This window comes from Nestor notabilis, unplaced genomic scaffold, assembly GCF_000696875.1.
Source record: "Nestor notabilis isolate BGI_N333 unplaced genomic scaffold, ASM69687v1 scaffold4666, whole genome shotgun sequence".
In the NCBI taxonomy this organism is placed as follows: Eukaryota; Metazoa; Chordata; class Aves; order Psittaciformes; family Psittacidae; genus Nestor; species Nestor notabilis.
Genome location: NW_009933196.1, coordinates 36,173 through 56,337, shown reverse-complemented (window position 1 = coordinate 56,337; position 20,165 = coordinate 36,173). Strand labels below are relative to the sequence as shown.

At 37.6% G+C, this 20,165-nt stretch overlaps 1 protein-coding gene across 1 annotated transcript in view; it reads left to right on the top strand.

Moving 5' to 3' along the window:
- The window catches only part of NEK7 (NIMA-related kinase 7), a 52,683-nt gene that overhangs the window by 6,148 nt on the left and 26,370 nt on the right, over nucleotides 1-20,165 (top strand). The window contains exons 3-4 of the mRNA XM_010016750.1: nucleotides 9,475-9,537; nucleotides 10,081-10,191. Of these exons, the coding sequence (XP_010015052.1) occupies nucleotides 9,475-9,537; nucleotides 10,081-10,191 (174 nt within the window). The remainder of the gene's footprint in view (nucleotides 1-9,474; nucleotides 9,538-10,080; nucleotides 10,192-20,165) is intronic.

The window sequence follows — 20,165 nt, the reverse complement described above, 5'->3', positions numbered from 1 at the left end:
CCTAAACGTTTTAAAGTAATTCACCATGCTTCAAAAGGGCATAAATCAAATAGGTAATCAAACTTGTAATAGCTGAAAGGAATTACTGTTCAAAAGACTGAAAACTACCTGAAACAAACATAAACCAAAACTCTGCTTGAATCTATAGCTCTGTGTTTACTTGAGATTTCAACATACAACCGAGTTCATGTTATCATGTTTATGAATAATATATCTGTGTGTGGGACCCTATACAGTAATGAAATGCGAGTGCAATTAAGTGGAATTAAGTGAATTGCATTGGTGAAAATATTTTCTTGAGGACCCTGAATATTTCCAAGATTCACAGTTTAACCAGTAAAGAAACAGCAGTTCTGTCGCAGAACACAGAAGAGCAGTAAGCTGGTTAAGTTACTGCAGCCAAGAAGCATTAAGACCTTGTAACTTTTAGCATAGCAAGTGGACTGATTATTTGTCTTTGCAGTTAGCAATTTTTTAAATGTTTAAACCAAAAGTGACAGTTTAAATGAAAAACCTTTGCTTTTTGATTGTCACACAGGCAAAAAGCAGCTTGAATTAAGGCTCTATCCAGTATTATTTCTGTTCTCGTTTACTCTTCGGAGCTGCTCAGATATTTTTGTTATAACACCATTATCCTCTAAAAATTCTCTACTCATTTTACTTTGGAAATTAACCTGACAATGTGTTTAGTTTTGAAATGGAAACGGAAATTGTCATTTTGGTTCTGATCTCTTGAGGTATGTTTAGCATATTACTTGAGGGGCTACTGCCATTAATTCTGAAGAGGCTTTTCTGTTACCTTTATGTATTCAAAACAGCGTGTGTCAATTCTTAGATTCTAGTGTGGCTAATTTTTAATAATTTTATTTTTGCTGTGCTAATGCGTGCAGAGTAAATTTCCCTATCATGTCTTGAGTTGCTGTTCCATTTCTGTGGTTTCCTGTGCTCTGCAGCACCAGGAGGCAGGACTAGTCCCAGCAGTCATAAAAAAAAAAAAAAAAAAAGAGACTTGGTTCCCCCTTCTGGGAAAATTGCCAGATATATACTACTTCAAAAGCCAAAATATATTCTAAGAACTTTGATCAACAGTCTTAAAACATTAGGCTAATTCTTCCTTCATTTTCAGCGCGTGAGGAAATCAAAAAGGTCAAATGTGACTTGAAATGCATGTCAATTAAGGTAGATGTGGAATGCCTGGATATTTGAAGAAAGTCATAAAGTCCAGCCTTTCACTGTTGACTATGAAATGTTTATAACTGTGCTTGCATTAAGAATACAGAGGCATTGTAATATGTGTACTTTTAACAGTATTTCAGAAATCCTTATGCGTAGCTGTATTCTTACCTCAGATTGCCCAATTTGGCACAAGATTTTTTCAACTCATGATGAAGGCATTGTGCCATCCACATATGGGTGATAGTTTCTGTAGCAGAAAAGCTTTCTTGTTTAACTTGTATTTAATAAACTTCTAAGATATACTTGGGGGTTGGTAGGAAATGGAGTTAGAAAGTTGTGGCTCTCCCAAATAGCTTTAACCTGATAGTGTTCTGATTGTATTAAAGTATCCAATCGATCCTGTTGGTTTTCCATTGGGTGTTATGGCCTAGTGCATGTAAGGAGCAGCTATGTTCTGTGATCTGTAAAATCACTTTTCTTATGAAAAGAAGATGTATGTAGGAGAATATTATCTGAATGAAAAGTGAGATTTGGTTGACTTGTAAGGGAAGAAAATTCCTAAGCGTATGATGAAATATTATCCGGCTTTCAAAAGGCTTGTGGCAGAGCTGAGTGTTTGGCACAGCTGTTTTAGCTTGCATAGTTAACATCTAAAGCTGTTCCAGTTTGGACAGTAGACCGTCTTAGTTGTTACTGTGCTTCTGTGACTTCCCTAAGATTCCCTAGAAATGTTTTTGTAAATTACACTCACAATGCTTAATTTCACTATAAATTTGTTTTCATAGATGTCTTTTGGTGACAAGCAATTGCTTTTTGGAGGAGTTTCTATGGGCCTAATCCATGATAGGGTTTCTTGCTTTTAATTTTAGTCACATTTTCTTTATTTCAAATTAAAATATTGTCTTTTCTGATGCCTCATTAGTGGAAGCTTAGCATGGACAAAACAGGAGGAATGCTTCTTTCCGTCATGAGGGAGAGGCTCTGTTCTTTCTGGTTTAGCCCCATGCATGGATGGATACCTTTTTCCACATCTCCACATTGAGACAGTGTCTGTAAATGCTGTATTTTGTGTTAAATAACGTAACTGAGATCTGGACTTGTTTCCACTTTCCCGTTTTCTGACCTTTCTCATCTCTACATGCCTCTTGTCTGATCTTGCAAGTTGTGTCCATTCCACCCCTCCCTGTTTCATCTTCTTGGCTGGGTTGGGTGTGTAGCTGTGTTCTTTTTGCCTATTTGGTCAGTGATTCCCCATGTTTGTCTCTACCTTCGAAGACTGATGTAACTTAGAATTCTTCCGTTACCTTCTCTTTAAGAGTTACTGGATCTCAGGCCATTACTTGTTCCAAAAGGATTGCCGGTTTTGAGTTCTGCTGAAGCTTTCCAACAAGAACATTTATTTTCTGATATTAAAATTTTATTTGGCTGAAATATGTACAATATTGATAAATGTTATATTAATGTGTACGAAATGTATGTTTGTGGAAGTAAATGTGAGCAGAAGCAAGAGGCAGTAAGATGCTGTTGGAGAAAGGACAAGCAGATGGTGACAGAAACCACTCTTTCTGAATTTGTAGCTGCTGCTGAGTCCAGACGACATGAAGTAGTAGCATTCTTGATTTGGTTTCCAGTAGGATATGTACCAGTGTGAAAACTATTTAATTTGCAGTTCCTTTCTAGTAAGCAGAATAAATGAAATAGTACATTGGGTCTTTTCTTCTCATTTTACCCTTTGTGCTTCATCCTTCCGTGTGTGGATTGCTCTTTTGTAATTAGGGAAGTGGTATTTATAATAATTAGTTTCTTTCTTTTTCCATGGAACTATGTTTTCCAAGATGCTGTTGAAATATTACCTAAATGAAACGAGAATTAAAAACCAAATCTTAATTACTTCACTTTTACTAATTCTAAACCACACTTTGAGTCAAAGAAACATCAGGATAGATCAACCACACATAATCTATGAACACAGCAATATGAGTTTAAAGAGCTTCTTGATAAGTTTCTTAATGTGTTAAGTCTGGGTTCCAAACTATACTGTATAAAGATCATGCCTGAGGAAGAAGCAATACATCTTTACTACTGTGACCCTAGGTAACCCTTGCAACAGAAGCATCAATAACACCCTGGGGTATGGGGTGGCATCCTGAGCCATGAGTGCTCCAGTGGTCACTTCCAAGGGGGAGGTAAGCAACTTCTGGATACTGGAGTAAACACTCACAAAGCAGCATTAAAGAGCAGAAGAGTTATAAATGTCTAAATTCAGGGGCTGTAAGGCTGTATGAGTTCACTTTATGAGCTATTTTTTAAGTAAACCTTAGCTACTCAAATTTAAAGTATGTGAAACCACATATTTGAAGAACATTCCAAATTCATTACATTTCTGCCTTACATTGTTCCACCTTTCTTTCCCTTGCATTCTGGAATTGTAGACCCCTGTTAGAGATTCAGACAATGAATCCTTTTATCTAGTACTTGCATTCATTATTCATTGTGCATTGTCAATGGATTGCTACTTCAAGCCTGAATTAGAGATAATTAATCTTAGGAAAGCACTTGTAATTTCACACTTTATGAAGCACAGTTGTCTCAGCACAGTAGTGCTGTGGTGGCAAAATACTCTTAACGTTTGTTGTTGCTATTCAGAATGGTATCTTTTAATATTTATGTGCAATCAAGTCTTTATTTTACTTACATGTCTGCAGGTTTATATTACAGCAGTCATGCTTGTGTTTTGCATTGGAAATACTTTTTAGTATTTTTATACAGGATTTCAAACAGAAATAAGTTAAATTCACATTTAAATGGTGAGATTAGAAAGGTCTTTATGCTTTTCAATACCGAAAAGGAAAACTTGGAAAAATGATGCTCTTTAGAGCAAGAGGAATCAAGTAGATTCCCAACTAGGCATGTTACTTCAGATGATGAGTTAAGTTTGTAGCTGGTAAGTGATCAGATACAGCCTACACTTAGAAGCTAAGGCCTGCTGTTTTCCATCTGTAGGTTAAATGTTTCTAAACCTTCTTGTTCTGCACGTAGCTTTCTAGGAGCTCTAGTTGTGTGTGTGAGCATGTGTGTACAAACTTTACTCAGGAAGTTAATTTCATGTATTGCAACCTCTTTGTTTAGTTTACATGGCTGCACAGGGGACAGTTCCTGCTCTTCATCTTACAGTAGCTTAGAAACTATTCTAAAAATACCAGTATCTCTTGACAGTACTTACATCTGACATTTCTAGAATGCTGAAAGAATAAAATTATAACCTATGCTCACATGAAGGTGGTGGAGAAGTGATTCAGTGCAGAGTTGCTAAAGAGATCCCTTAGTTGCATAGCACACAGAGGGGAATGTTTTGGAATAAGTATCTATAGATGCTTGTCCTTCTCTGCCTTCATATGATACTGATCGCAGTAGGAGATGAAAAACTGAGAGCTAAAAATGGACTTTTTCTTTCACTTAGTGTTCTTGCTAAGTGGAAAAAACACAGTTAAAGGCTTTAAAAATGCTCTCATGTGTTTTCAGCTGTATTTTCCTAATTGTTTTCAGGAATTTCACAGTAATTGCTAACTGAAGTATAGTGCTTACCATGAGATTTTTTTGATTATGCTCTTCATGAAAAATGGAACATCATAAACATATTTACTATATTTGTTGCTTAATATCAGATTTTCCACAGCAAACATAACTCATTTGTAGAAATGTTTATTATAGTACTTGAAAATAGAAATTTGGGGGGGAGAGGAATAATTAAAGTTTTAAATAAATGTATTACACTGTGCAGTTTGTGCTGACTAGATAAACTTACCTGCAACCTGAATTACCCAGTGATCCTGACCTCGTGTGGAGTCAAGAATTAGTATTTATTGTTAGTCTAATTAATGCCCTAGCAGTCTAATCAAAATGCAGCAGTATTTATTGTTAGCCAGTTACAGAGAGGCTAACGCTTATAGTCTAATTACTGCTAGTTTCCAATAATCAATGTATGGAGCACCATCTCCTGAGCTCTGCTGGCAGGAGGATGCTGGGGGTGGCTCTGCATGGGATTTTGCTGGGTGCTTTCTGTCGGTTGCTGATGCTTTGTGCTGATCCCAAAGCTTACAGATCACTCTGGTTTTGTTAGACCTTTATTGTATATGCTATAATTTCCTTAGGACTGCGCAGCTGCACAAAGATGAGTTGAATCTGAAAGCAAGTTAGACAGAAATCATTTGACTGTAATGACTTTGTTACAGTTAAGTCACTCAGCTGCAAGGCATAGGCTGCTACAGTTAAAGCCAAGCACAGAAAATAAGTACAGGCCAAGAGAAGTCCAGACAAAAGGTTGCAAGTCCTTAGGCAGTTGGTTTCTGTGGCAGTCTGAGGTCTGTGGTCTGCTGACAACAATGGCAGTACTGTCTCTAGAGGGCTACAAATCGTGGGAGATGGATAAGCCTGTGTGCAACACTCAGACTAGGGAGGGGGGAGCTTAAGCTGACCTTTCAGCTTGGCTTCCTGAGTAATAGTAGCTGAAGATGGAATTAGTCTGCTTGCTGTGCTATGAGCTGTTACAGTTGCAATGGAAGTACTGACATCCTTCATATTGTTACATTAACGGCCAGCCGACAGTAAACCGCAAGCCAAGGACAGTTTCTCCTGCACCATCATCTGGTCTGCGGCGGCTCCTGCAAAACGAGCTGAGCACTGCCAAGTGCCATGTGTAATTTTGACATGCACTTGAAAGGATGTTCTTAAAATCTTTCACCGTGGCTTCTATTTTTCAGTGTGAGGCGTTCTTCAGTCTTGAGTCATCTTCTGGTGATGAAGCACGGAGGTTTTCTTGTTGCATTTACAGTAGCTTCCTTGTGTGAGCTGACACGACTTATTACACTAGGGGCCTCTGATCTGAACTGCAGCAGTTTGGCAAAGTGGAAAGATAATCTGTTCAGAAAGAAAATCTCTGCAAGCTGTTTGAATCTGGTATGGCAGGGCAGCAGTTCTTCAGAGGCCATGACTGAATGATTTTTGGTGGGTTTTGTGGTGTGGTTGTTTTTATGCGGTTTTGTTTGGGGTTTTTTTGGGTTGTTGTATGTGGTTGCCCTCTTCCCTCCAGCCTTATTGTTGGAAGAGGTTAATGTCTGTGCAACTGAAATTCTGGATTTCTGGGAAATGCTCTTCTGAGGTTAGATCTGGGCCAAAGTCTAATGGAGAACCACAAGAACAATATATAGTGAATGTTCAGATTGTAAGGATTAAATAAGACTCACTTTTTTTCTGTCTTGCATTATTTTAGTAAAGTAGCATTTCAAATATCACAGCTTCAGCTAAAGTGAATAAATTTGCCACTGTGCTGTATGAAGTGTAGCAAAAGTATAGGCAGTCATGTTTATAAAGCTTAAGTCTGTCCTTTTATGAGAGCAGCTGCTTGGTCTAGTCTTAATCCAGGCTGTTTAATAACAAATTAGAAGTACTGGGAATACTAGTTAGAATACACAAACAAAATTTTGTCTTTCTTTCGTTGTCTTAATCCTAAATCTTTCAGTCCTGAGTTTACGGCTTTATTTTTGTTGTGTTATTCCTTTATGAGAGGCACCAGTTTATGTCCTTATTGGAAGCATAGCTTATACAAAAACTTGCTTGCAAAATTCGCTTTTTTGGAAACACTCCTGGTATAGGTGTGTTGATTTGCCTCTTAACATATTGGAACAGTCACTAAGAGGTGCAAACTGCCCTGTATTTTCACACAGTGAAACTATCTTGCTTTTGAATCTTGAGATTGTGCTCTGGGTAATCTTTCCAAGTGTTAAAAGTAGATGATTTGTGGGCAATTTTCAGTCTAAAATTGTGTCTGCAGCTTTGATTAAGTTCTCCAGTGTGTTTGGAGTTCTCCAAGTCTGTAACATTTATAAGGAATACTCTTATCTCAGTATTATCTAGAATTTAGCAGAAGTGTGAAGCTTCAAGACGTGCCCTTACACTTGTCACTTTTTTCCCTGCTCCCCTATTCACACTTTCATTGACTGTTTTTGGGCAAGAGGGTGTGCAATTTTCCATTTGCCTGGTCTCTTAGGTTACGGGGAAAGGCGATTTTGATCTCACGCCTTCAAAGTACTTCCTCAGTTAATGTACTCCTTCTTATATTTAGAACTTTGCTAAGTGTTTCCTAAAAAAATCATTACAGCCCTTCATGACTGTACAAAAAAATAGAACTTTAATCTATTGTCAAAATGATTAAAGAGCAATGTTTGGGTTTTTTTGTTCAGCGTTGAGATCTATAACAGATGCCGGCTTTTTCATCTCCATCAACCTTAATCCATAAACTTTTGTCTTTTCCATCAGTGTTATTTACTGTTTAATACTTGTGATTTCATATATATATTACTAACTTTTTTCTCCTACTATGTCTGAAATTGCTTTATTTCTTAGTGTTAGCATTCCTTTCTTGTGAGTTACCCTGCTGTGCTTCTCAAGTTTAAGTGTTTACGTCACCTACAGTCTTCTCCTTGAATAATTGCTTCTAGCTTAGTCTGTTTACTTCCCATCATCCTGGTGCTAATATACAAGTAGTTGTGGGATGGTTTATTCCCGTTCTTTCTTGGTAAGTAGTTTTGTTCTCTTTCTTTCCTACTCCTCCTTTTCTTCTTACTATTTACAAGTCTGGCATTTCAATTCTTGACTTAGAGTTGTCTTTCTGTCACAAAGTGAATCTTGTATCCAGTCCAGGCTGTTTTTTCTTATGCCAGCTTTGAAGACAGAAGATTGGATGTCTGAAGGGAAGTAGTGGCTAGCCAAGAGCACGTGTGTTCTGCGAGGATTGTGCTCCATGCATGAAATCTCTAGTCCTTGCCTTTGAGGATAATGACAAACTTACTGTCCATAGTGGCATAGAAAATGAAGATGAGGTTTAGCACATCATATGTGGACTTCCTGATTTGTTTGATCTTCTTTGGGGAGAGTGGAAGGTGCTGGTTACATGGGCAGTTACACAGTCAGTTTAAGAGATAACTTCTTTGCAGGCATTTGGTACTCAATGCTGTGAATCCTTATTTTGTTTCTGGGGTTGGTGGGGAGGCAAGAAATGGAAGCTGTCAGCTGTTGAGCTTTTGATAATTTTGAGCTGATGGAACCAGGTACCAATGATCTTCACAGCACATAACACATCTTTTCCTTGAGACTATGTAGAAAGAAGTGTGCATTGAAAAGATATAACTGGAAAAAGTAATCACATAAATGTTACAGCACTTACTGAAACTCACAGTATGTGTCTCTTACTCTTCTCTGAAATGGATATCTTGAAATGTAATAGTATGCAGACCACACAGGGCTTGATGATGGTTTGTTTTGTTTCTTCTTTAAAATTTATTTATTCAGAAAGTAATTTCAAATGACAGAAGAAGGCTTCCTTGCAGAAGTAACATTCTGTCATTTCTAAGGGAATTAGTTGGTGGCAGTATGTGAAGATGTACGTCTGAGCAAGTGATGTGGGAAGGGAACCCAAAGGTGGTAAAAAAAAAAAAAAAAAAAAAAAGGGAGAGTGCAAATAAAGACAATAGATTAAATATAGATTTGCAGAATATGGATGAGGACTCTAACAGCAGGAAAAAAATTACTCCAAACAAAAATTGAAATTAGTGGAATGTAATATGGTGAACTGGAGGAGGCAAGAATTGAGATACATTGCAAAGTAATTTAGAGCAGATGGAAGGCAGAAAAAAATGAAGAGCAGAGATATCCAACTGTAAAAGGCTGTAAAAGTCAAGGTGACAGATGAGGGCTTAGAAAAAAGTGCAGTAGTAAACAAATTACAGAACCCAAGTCACTTCTTTGCTTGCTGAAGGGAAGGAAATGGGAGAGAAAGAATTGGAGATGACAGTGCAATTTTGATCCTGAGTCAAAGTATGCATTACTTAGAATAGAAAAGGAAGACTGTAGCAAGAGACCAGAGAAAAAAGGTATGCTCAGTACCATTTGTGATAATGGTGTGGTAGGAATGGGAGAGGATGCCGAGATCTGGATTAGAAACAACTTGAAGGAAATGTGCTGAATTATTGCTGTGTGTTTGAACAGATAGGTAAAGGTGCCAATCAGTCATTGGAAAACTTGTACTTATAAAGGACTTGTTTCCTACGAGGGGGCTAAAAGAATTGATCTAGCAGTAAATCAGTACATCTGAGCATTAGGGGTATTTCTTACTGCAATGGTATGTCTTGCCATGAAATGCATACTCAGATTGCTTTATGGATGCTATGGAATAATGATAATGATTATTCAATTTACTGCATTTTTATCCCTTAATAAATACATCTTATCTCTTGTGCATAGATATTTGATTTAATGGATGCCAAAGCCCGTGCTGACTGCATCAAAGAAATAGATCTTCTTAAGGTAAAAGATTTGGTTAAAAATGTGTGGCCATCATATAAGTATGTTGCTTTTCATAGATATACTTGAGGTATCCACTTGTAGAGTTTTTAAACCTCTCACTTAAGGGATTTTGTAATGTTTGTTGCTTTAAAAATTAACATTGAGAAGTAAATCCTATGGAAAAAATGGGTAACTCTTAATGTAGAACTTTCTGCTAAACCCCACAGTATTGTAAATAACTGTCCTGTGTACAGTAAAGTACTGATTTTAAAAGCTGTCTTTGCTCTTTCAAGTGACAGTTAAGCATGCTATTGAATAGAAACATTACAGCAAAATCCCTCTAAAATTGCAACTTCAGTCATGATGTTGACCCTAAAATGCCATCACGTTCTTGCAGAAATACTTATCTGTAAATGATTCTCATAAGCATCTATTTTTTGTACCACACTGAAACAGATTTAAGGCAGGGGGGGAGTGTTGTTTGCCTAAATGAGAAAGTTTCATTTGTCAGATAGATAAGACATGCTCTACACTAAACTGTGCATTATTATTCTGCTTTCTTAGCAACTGAATCATCCAAATGTAATTAAATATTATGCCTCATTCATTGAAGACAATGAACTGAACATAGTGTTGGAATTAGCAGATGCTGGAGATCTTTCTAGAATGATAAAGGTAGGTGTTAACTTTAAAAAAAATTAAAGCCTGTAGAGTTCAGCTTCTTTGGATTGTCATTCTGTGTGCTCAGCACTGGGTGAAACGCATTGAAAATGTCAGGCACTGTGGAGAAAAGTGGAGTGTTTAAACTGACTTTTATGTATGCCCAGTGTTGATGCGCATGTAAGTATTTTTTAACACTGTTGTCCAGAATGTAAGTAGAGATGGGGACGTAAATAGACCAAAGTTATCATTGCTGGGGAGAAGGAAAAAGAACCAACACCAAAACAAAACAAAAAACCCCCAAATGAACGACAGAAAAACCCACCCAAAAAATCCCAAAATCCTGTAAAGAAAAGCACTGTCACCGCCATTTAAATCAATGCATTTTGACTGCCTTCCTGATTTTCAGCATAATTGTGTTTTGTCTTTCAATAGTCTATTCTCTTTAATGATAGTGAAAGCAGAGGAGGGCTGGCTTCATAAGGCAGAATTTTCTTCTAGATCTTGAACTTCAACTGCTAACCACTTTAGCTAATAAAGGTTAAAATGGAAATAACTGTGTCATTTTATAGGTGTAGTTGACTATTTCTTTATCTTGAGACTAACAAATATTCTGAAAATATATTTCGTATTTGGTTGAAGTCACATGCAGTGAACTTAACCAAAATGTGGTTGTGCATTATGGGTTAATTGCTTTCTTTTGTAGTTTTTAAATGTCTATTTTTTAGTTAATTGCAAAAATTTATCCAAGCACCAGTGCAGAAACTTACTTTTAACTAGCTGGGTCATATTTGTTTGTCATCTGACAACTATTTCCTTCTTTCCTTACCCTTTTTCCACTGGGTCTTGGCTTTACTATGTCCCTTTGGTGTACTTTCTTGTGTTCACACCAACATTATTGTTGTCAGTGCAGTCTAACTCTGAGAACAAATAATGCCAGTCAATTAGCATTCACTCAGCAACTGTCAGGCACAGAATAGAGCTCTGCTGTTTTGCTTAGGACCTACGTGAATGGAGAATGTTAATTTCTTCATTAATGACTTTCATACTGATAGGGTTTTTTGAGCTTTTGAAGAATATTCCCTGCTAGATTGATAATTGCAAGGTAGGACAGTAAAAATTTGGTTCTAAACAGGTTGATAGCATTCTGTTAATATTTATATCCAAATCTGATATTTTTCTCCATCTCATGAATTATTAATTCTGTGGGCTTACATTTCATAAAACATAAAGGAAGGTTTGTCTTTTCTTTTGAATGTTCAGTTTTGACACAACAGTTATTAATATGAGTACTGTGTGACAGATTGCCTTATGGCATGTCTGGTCTTATGACCCACTGAAGCTTTTTTCTTTTTCCTCTGCAATTTTTCCCCTTTTTCCTCTGCTTTTTTTTTTTCTTCTCTGCTTCCCCCCCTTTTTTTTATTTTTATTTTTATTTTTATTTTTTTATTTTCCCCCTTTTAAATCCAGTGTATGAATAATAGCTTCTTCAGTGCAGTTGGCCTCATTGTCCAAGTCAGTGGGTATTTCTTACAGGCTGAATCTTGGAGGCACTTTGTGATTGTCCTCTTAACACAGGGATCATGTTTAATGTAGCAAACTTAGATTGCTGTTTGATGTTAATGACAGCCTATCAGGCTATTATTAAATATGTATGAGGTGTCACAATGCACTCTGTCTTCATGCTGCTGGTGGAGGAAATGATTTGGTAGACTGCTTGGATGGTATGATTTAAAATGTGGAGCGTATCAGTTATATTGCATTTTGTAAAGAAGCATTTTAAAAATTGCCTGGAAAATAAATGATATGTAGTGGTGTGGAAACTTCCTAGCAGAATGGCTGCCTGTCACACTACTAAGATAAGTAACTGTGTTGTGTTGTTAAAACAAACAAACCAACCATGCTATGGCTTATAACATTCTTGCTAGAATGGTGTTCTAAGTTTGGTGGAAGATGCTGAGTTATCCCCAGAGTGCCAGGCTTGTTGTGTGATTTGGAGAAAAGATCAAGGGTGTTCTTGAAAGTGTAAATGACCAAAGCTTGAGTGACACTGAAACCAATGTTAATGTGAGGGAAAACTACTTAACTAGTTTACTTAGGTATTTGTGATGACATTATTGGCACATCAGAGAATACTTACAAAGCTGCTGTGCCTCACAGTGCACCTTAATGAATTCTTTAGTTCTTCCCTTAATGAACCACATCCTTGCTGCCCAGCCTTTATACCATCCCTCTTGTTACCTGTGAATAATACTCTCTTTGTCCCTACTGAGTAGACAGCTGAGGAAAATCACTTGGTGCATTCATATAGATTCTAATAGAATTCATAGAATCTGTTGATTTTCAAAAAAAAAAAAAAAGGAAAAAAACCAGCTGTGCATTGGCATTTGCACACCTCTGGTTTCATTGTGAGATCTCTCATGTGTTCTCTGTGTTTATGTATGTACGTACACAGTTTTAATTCCTTTCACTTTAATTTTTAATGACCTCTGTCACAGAGAGGTATTTCTGTACAGTCTACATTTGCAGAAGTGGGGGGGATCCCAAATTGAGGGTTTCTTATCATACAGCCTTTAATGATCTGGTAGAATTCTTGGGCATAGCATGTCAGTAATACTGAAAGGGAAACATGATCAGTGAGGGGAAAATACTTGCATTTGACTTGCAGTTGGTTTTGCACTAGAATACGTATCTCAGTACTGTGTAACTGCTGTGTAGGGATGGTGAAAGAAGGAAAATTCTTGATTTTCTGTATCTGTGGCTGCTGGATACTATTGCATCGAAGATTTTACGAGTAAATGATTAGTAACTATTGTGCTAGTTCCCTAGCATGGTCTGTTGTTTGCTGGAGTCTGTGGTCTATACTATGAACATGGTGATAGTACATGGCTACTAAAGTTGAGTGTTGTTCGTGAGAAGTCCTGTTGTTACATTGTAATACCACTTCCTTTTGCAATGCAAAAATACATTGGAAGGCAGGTTTGAGGCTTGATCCCTTGTCCTGTTAGTTGTGGTTCTCCACCACCACCAAGCGAAAATTCTTCTGTAATGAACAGATGATTCAGTAAAAAGAGCTAGTTAGTGAAGTCTGTGCTGAAGATGTTGAAACAAGAGAATTAGAACTATTTTGCAGGATAATTAGCATATTATTTAAGATTATATATAAAGTTATTAGACTTTTAAGAAGGGATGTTATCAACACTAAGATGTGGTGGGGTTTTTTTTGTCTTAATCATCAATAAACTTCTAGATCTGTTTAATTTCTGCAGATGTATTTTTCTGGCAAATAATCTTAGCACACAAAAACCTACAAACTTTAAAGTGAATGTCATACAGATCTTAAAAAATAATAATGTTTTGGGAACAAGCATGAAAGCTTTAATATAAAGTCAAAAATATCTTTACAGCTCTCTCAAGATAAATGCAAAATAATTTGAATTCTACAAAATGTCACCTAGCCACTTCACCTACTCTTCAGAGAATACTTTTTGTTTGTATTAAAAAAACCCCAAAACAAACCTATAAATAGACAGGTAAAATAAGACAAATATTTTAAAACTTCTCATCAGTATGAAGTTCACATTGGTATCTCAGTGAATTCTGTGTCCTTAAACATTCTTGGTTTTTATAGGACAGTCAAAATACAGGATTAAGTAACTACTTTCCAAGCAACTGGTGCATATCTAAATTGCTTGTTGCAGTAGCTGGAGCTCTGTTTAGACTTGTTGGAAATCTCATTGATTATCATTCTCATGTTTCACCAGTGGCGGATATTTTGGGCTTCACTATGTGAAACTGCATCAGACAATTTCTCCTCTCCACATGGTCTGGGATACAGACCCTTCCTCCTCTCCCCATGCTAAAATATATTAGCAGTGATTTTTTTTGGAACTTATTTGCAGTACTCCACGGTTAACTTAATTTGCCTGTGCTGCATTAATGAACAGCCTGCCCTTTTTTAAGCATGGAAGCAATTTTAGCTTCGGTCATCGGCAGCTTTGCCAGCCCAGGGTGCTGCTCCTGCCTGTGTGAAGCAACCTTAACTCAGGATGCAGTCACATAGATCCTGCAACAAAGTGTGTTGCTGCGTGAGGTGGCTACTGGGTGAGATGGCAGCCTTTGGGGATTTGTAGACATGTTGCAATCACAGTGGATTTGGAAGGAACATAGGGCAGACTGTAATAACTACCCAGTGCCCCTATCTTAAGTGTTTAGTGGTGTCTGAGGCTGGACAGCACTGGATAGAGGGTTATTCACATCAGTCTGAACTCGGGTGGTGATAAAGTGCAAATCAGAAACTTCTGCATGAGTTGCTTTTGTGGTCCTTAGCGGTGCTGCTTGCCCCACTGTTCTTGCAGCATGGCAGAGGTGTGGGGGCACCTACTGCTACAGAAGCTGATGACTTTTTCTGTCTTCAGACTAGCTGCTCTGTAGTGCTGGGTGGCTAGTGGCTCATGATTAACCATTCTCAGTGCAGTGAAGCTGGTCATGTTGCTGAGAATAGAATCTTATTTTTTCAAACTTTCTTTATCATACAAAACACTGACTTACAGCTTTACTAGTCATAGAAGATAGGTGGCATTCATGTTTGGAAGGCTGGTGGGACAATGATGATGTCTCCAATGTAGTTAGAATAGCAGTGGTGCAGAAGCTGTAGTCTGCTATGCACACGTGTACAGCAGGACAGTAACTCTGCTTGCTGTTGGGGTTGCCAAAGATTTAGCTATGTGAGAATTCATTTGTTTGTTAAAATACAACAATTTCATACTGAAATGTTGCATGCCAACTGCCTGCTTGAGGGTGTGTGTTTCCAAAAATGTATGATTTAGTAGGCTGCTGATGAGAACTGTGGTGGTGTTCTGAGATGTTTGTTTGTTTTTTAATCTATTTATTTATTTTAAAACCTAACAACCATTGTATCTGAAATATTGTAAGCCACTTGTGCCTTGAAACAGACTTAAAACTTGAAAAGGGGATTTTTCTTACAATAATGGCTGTGAAAACTCACCTAAAATGACATTTTTCCAACACAAGTGTTCATACGCGCTTAAGGGAAATTGCTGGGGCATAGCAGCCAAAGCAGAGAATTTCTATACATGTAGAGCTACACAAATTTCTTGCATCTCCTCGTGCTGACAGCACTGGGTACTAACTCAGTGACTATGAATACTTTGACCTATAGTACAGGTGATTCAAATGGCTTTGCTAGAAATAGCTTTTTCCGGATGCTTTGAGTGGGCTGAAGCTTTCCTGTCTCTCAGGGGGTATTTATTCTTTCTAACAACACATGTGAGATGAATGTGGAGAAGACAAAAGGCTAGGCAGATAGACAAGTAGGCTGGGAGAAGCAGCTGAGTGATCCTTAAGTAGGGAGAGAAACATCTGATTGGGAATAGGAAAGATAAGTGGACTGCTGGTTAGGAGTTTTTAAGAGAAGGTAGACTGAGAAGTCTTACTCCTCAGTCTTTACTGCCTTGTGTCATAAAAGAATTGAGTATAAAAGTGATGGATTGGGAAACTATGAAATGCAATTCCCAATACTGGATCTGAGCACAGTGAGATTAGAAAAAAGCTGGTATGTTGCCAGAGAACAAGACAGATTGGGCAAGGATATTAGAGACAGACAAACTGGCTGCCAGCTGGGAGGGAGCCTGGATGAGATAGCTCAGACTGGCTAGAAACAAGATGCTATTGTGTAAATGGAGTAAATGAGATTAAGCAACAGAAATAGGAAAGGAACAGGTCTGGGATGGGGGCAGATAAGAGGCAGGTTGTGTAGGAATTACAGATCAAATACAGAGGAAATAATAGAATGGTTAGGGCTGGGAGGGACCTTAAAGATCATCCAGCTTGGCCTGGAGCACTGCCAGGGATGAGGCAGCCACAGCTTCTCTGGGCAACCTGTGCCAATGTCTCACCGCTCTCACAGTAAAGAATTTCTTCCTACACACAATGAAGAATCTGTCCTGTGGCGTGCTGCCTCACTGGGTGTGGAGTGGGACTCGAGGTTCAGGAGTGTTGCTGTTCTGCTGCTGTCGGCAAATGTAAATGAAGTCCACTGGCAGTACCCATCCATTGCCTCCTGAAGGATGTTACTCTGTTGTGCAAGTTACTTGGTTAGTTGCAATCCTAGCTGTGGCTGTAAAAGTGCTAGCTTTGGTAAGGCGTGTGTAGCAATTTAATAACCTGAATTTCTGTAGTTATTTTTTTATGCTTTTTTTGAATCTAGGGAATTGCTTATAACCTAAGGAAGCAACGCTGAATCTGCAAAACCAAGCATTCAAAGGCTAGAAAATCCTACAACCGAGTGTCTTGCACTCCAGCAAACTACAGGCTTATGTCTTCTTTGAAGAACCGCTGCTCTATTTGGTGTTAATTGTACAGCTACACTGTGTAGAAATCACGATGCAGTACATGCACTACCATTTGTTGCATCTGTGCTGCCGCCTTTGCTGCAGTGGTGGTTTTCAAGGCAGGGAGCTCAAGAAAGACAAAGGTTTCATGGTTAATACAATTGAATACTCTTCTGAAGATCATCCTTTCTTACTGTCTCTGGTACTGTTCCAAAGACATACAGTATAAACCACTTTGAGCCACTATTTTTTGGTGGGAGTTGTAATTGCTTATTCTGTGTTTCTGATACTTGAGGTAAAACTCTAGGATTTGAATTGTACTAGTGAGTGTTCACAGCTTCATCTGTTCTGAGTGGAAACTGTGCTTTGAAGATGAACTGTTTCATAAAACAGCATAAGTATGTTGAAAAGTAGGTGCTTAAATTAGTGCTAGAATTAATTAATGCTTTTGATCTTAATTCTTTGCCCCCATTCTAATCTGTTAAATGGGGATAATACTACCTTATTGTTTCTAAGGCTGTTTGTGAAGATAAACTTTACCAAGTTTATTTTATTAATTTGGTATTCCAATGACACGTACTAGGAAGCTGTACCCCTCTCTGAAATAATATTTAATAATAGGTTTTGAATAGTACATGATAAATAAAGCCTAGAGACATTTTCAGACTACTCATTAGCTGAGTGTCATGAATGAATGAGAAAAGGGTCTCCCGACATGAAGAATACTGACCTGAAAACTGCGTGCATGGGCACACACTCTCAAGGGGGAGAACTTATGGTGGCTTTAATTCTGAGATTTTTCTTATGTGTGTATTTACGTCCAAATAGTTGACGTCAGGATTGTGGAGAAAGTATTTTTAAAGTAGTCCTTTTTTGCATGTTTATGCATTTTCTTACCATGATACCGATTTATCCATATCTGTAAATGCCGATTTTAAAACGTGTAATGTGGTCCTTTTGGTTTTCAGCAGTATCTGTGTCTCGCTTGCACTCTTTTCTTTCTCATGACTGCTAGACTTCATTTAAAGAACAAAAAACCCTGCTACCCCCACCCCAATACCAAACCTTCTGCTTCATTGTCTTTTTGTTTAGCATATGGTTTTGTTTTATACTAGAGAACAGTTTGGCACCTTGCTGAAGCTACATCATTGATAAATGTTCAAAGAGTCAAAATATTTTTTTCTCAATGTTTTTCACATTCTGTATCACTTTTACTTTTAGCTTTTTTGTGTCCTCAATTTTGAAAAGACTTTAAAAAGATAGTGTGTAGGTTGAAGAAGCATGTGATATAATAGGATACTGTAACACAGTATGTGCTAATTACAGATCAAAGCTAAATTATTTTTATGTGCCTTTTCCTAAAGGACAAACCTGGGGCTTTGAATCAGTCAGGCTATTTTTTGCCACTAGCCTTTATTAAAGCTGCTAAAAATCTTTTTCCTAAACTTTTTTACCCCCTGTAATGAAAAAATGGTGCATCCTTATTCAACTTTGTATATATGCTAACTGTGTAAAAAGAGGAGGCTGGGTGTTCACAGGGGAAATGGCCTTGCTGCAGATGGAGCTGTGAAGTCCTAAAGAAAAAGCCAAAGCCTAGAGCCCTGCCAAGCTAGGACAGCTAGTTCTGGTAAGATTTTGCTGCCCACATGTGTGTGTTACTGGAGGATCTGACGTGTGCTTGACTGTCGTCTTTGCTTTCAACCACAGCTAACCAGAGTGAGAACAGCAGCAGTGGCTTGCTGTGTGCAAGTTGGGTACATGTGCCAGTGGAGGGGAAGCTGACTGGTCCTGCAGTTTATAACCAGTGGGGTAATCGGGCTGGGTAATTGCCAGGCAGCCACCTTAGTTTTTCTGTGAATCGGCCATTGGCTGTGACTGCCACTGGAACAATAAGTGAGCAGATTTCCTGCTAAAACAATTAGATTATCAATTTGTCACGTGGGTAGTCCCCTTCACAGACGTCACATTTGAAAGCTATTGTGTAAGGTGACTGGCTGTGCTTGCAGGGAGAATAACGGTGTCAGACAGCTATGAAAAGTTAACTTGAAGTTAAACTTCATTTAACTATTACACAGGCTGTTCAAACAACTCTAAGGCAGAAAAGCTTGGGGTATTTCATCTCTACGTTTGCCCTCTGGTGCTAGAATTGTCTGACTCCATGAACCCTTAAAGAGCAGGGAGAATTGAAACATTTTTATTAAGTAGTAGTTCTGTGGTCTTTTCTTGTTTGAAATGCCCTGCAAACAATACTTGGAAGTTAGCTTTTCACACAGTTGTTTTTGAAAAACTTGCAGTGTCAGTGTTTTTGCTACGTTAATAACTTGATGAGAGTGAAGAGAGAAGATTTTGATTTTGTCTACCTTATTCGTAGTAAAAAGAGAAAAAATTTAAGATGGTAGCCTCTATTTACTGTGTTGTGCTATTGCTTTTTATTTGGAAGCAGCGTTAATGATTCAAGTACTAGTTCACCTCTTTATGCTGTACCAGTTTTCCCAAGGGGTTTTATTGGAGAGAGATGCATGTAAACAAATACTATTGAATTTAAACATACGGCTGTGTGTTTTAAGAAGCCCCACTCAGTGGTAACAGCAGAGACACTGAAAATGATGCAGTATTGGAAGTTTTATTTTAGTGGCTCAGCAAGTAGATATGATTTCAGTAGGTGATCTTTCTCTCTGAACACTGGATGTTCTTTGTTTTTTTCATGAGCAAAAATATTAGGTGGAACAAAGCGGCTGTAGGTGGACTACTCAGAAGGAAAAAATGAAATGAATCCTAGCAAAAGCAGTTGGATAAAAATATGTATAAATAAGTGACTTCATTTAGAGTTTTCTCAGGAATCTGTGATATCAGAAGTCTTATTAACAGTCTGATTAATAGATTATTGGCATGAAAGAATATACTATAAATGGAACATACAAGAATTTTGACGTACATTCTTCTTACAAGGCTTTCAACTTCTTGTAAGTAGACATCTTTATTTTGATTATGTGTGAAAGAAGATTGTGTTAAAGAAGATGTTTCTATCTCAATTCTTGCCCGTGTTTGTGGTGAGTTCTTTATTTAGTTTAGGGAAGACCATAGTGTAAGCCTACTAGTCTGCCCCTCTGATGCTAGTAGGTACTTCTGGTAGCACAATTATTTTGTGTATTAGTTTTTGTACTATGTCTTAGTCTTTTGTGCAATTGATTTAATCAAGTTACTTGCCAAATACTAAGATCACTAGCAGAGAAAGATTGAATTTATTTAATTTTTTTTAAATGAGTTTTTTGGTGGATTCTGGAAGGGAAAAATATAGCATAAGCAACTGTAAATCAAAGTTGGAAAAACATCTAGGTATTTTTTTCTTAATTTAGTCACTTTATTGGCCAAGTACTTCGTAGTTTCTGTATGTTCAGTTGGTAGATGACAAATAATTTGGGTTTTTTTAAATATTTGTTCTATTTTTACAGCTAAGAGACAGCTGCTACTCTTGAAATGTAGGCAAATTTGATCACTTTGTAATTAGACAGAATGAATGAATCAAGATGTGGTGAAAAGTTCTATTTTTGTTTCTGCATAGAAAGCAAGGAAAAATGGCAGAAAACTTACCACGGTCTAAAGAGGTGGGCAGTTTGAATTAATGAATAAACAGAG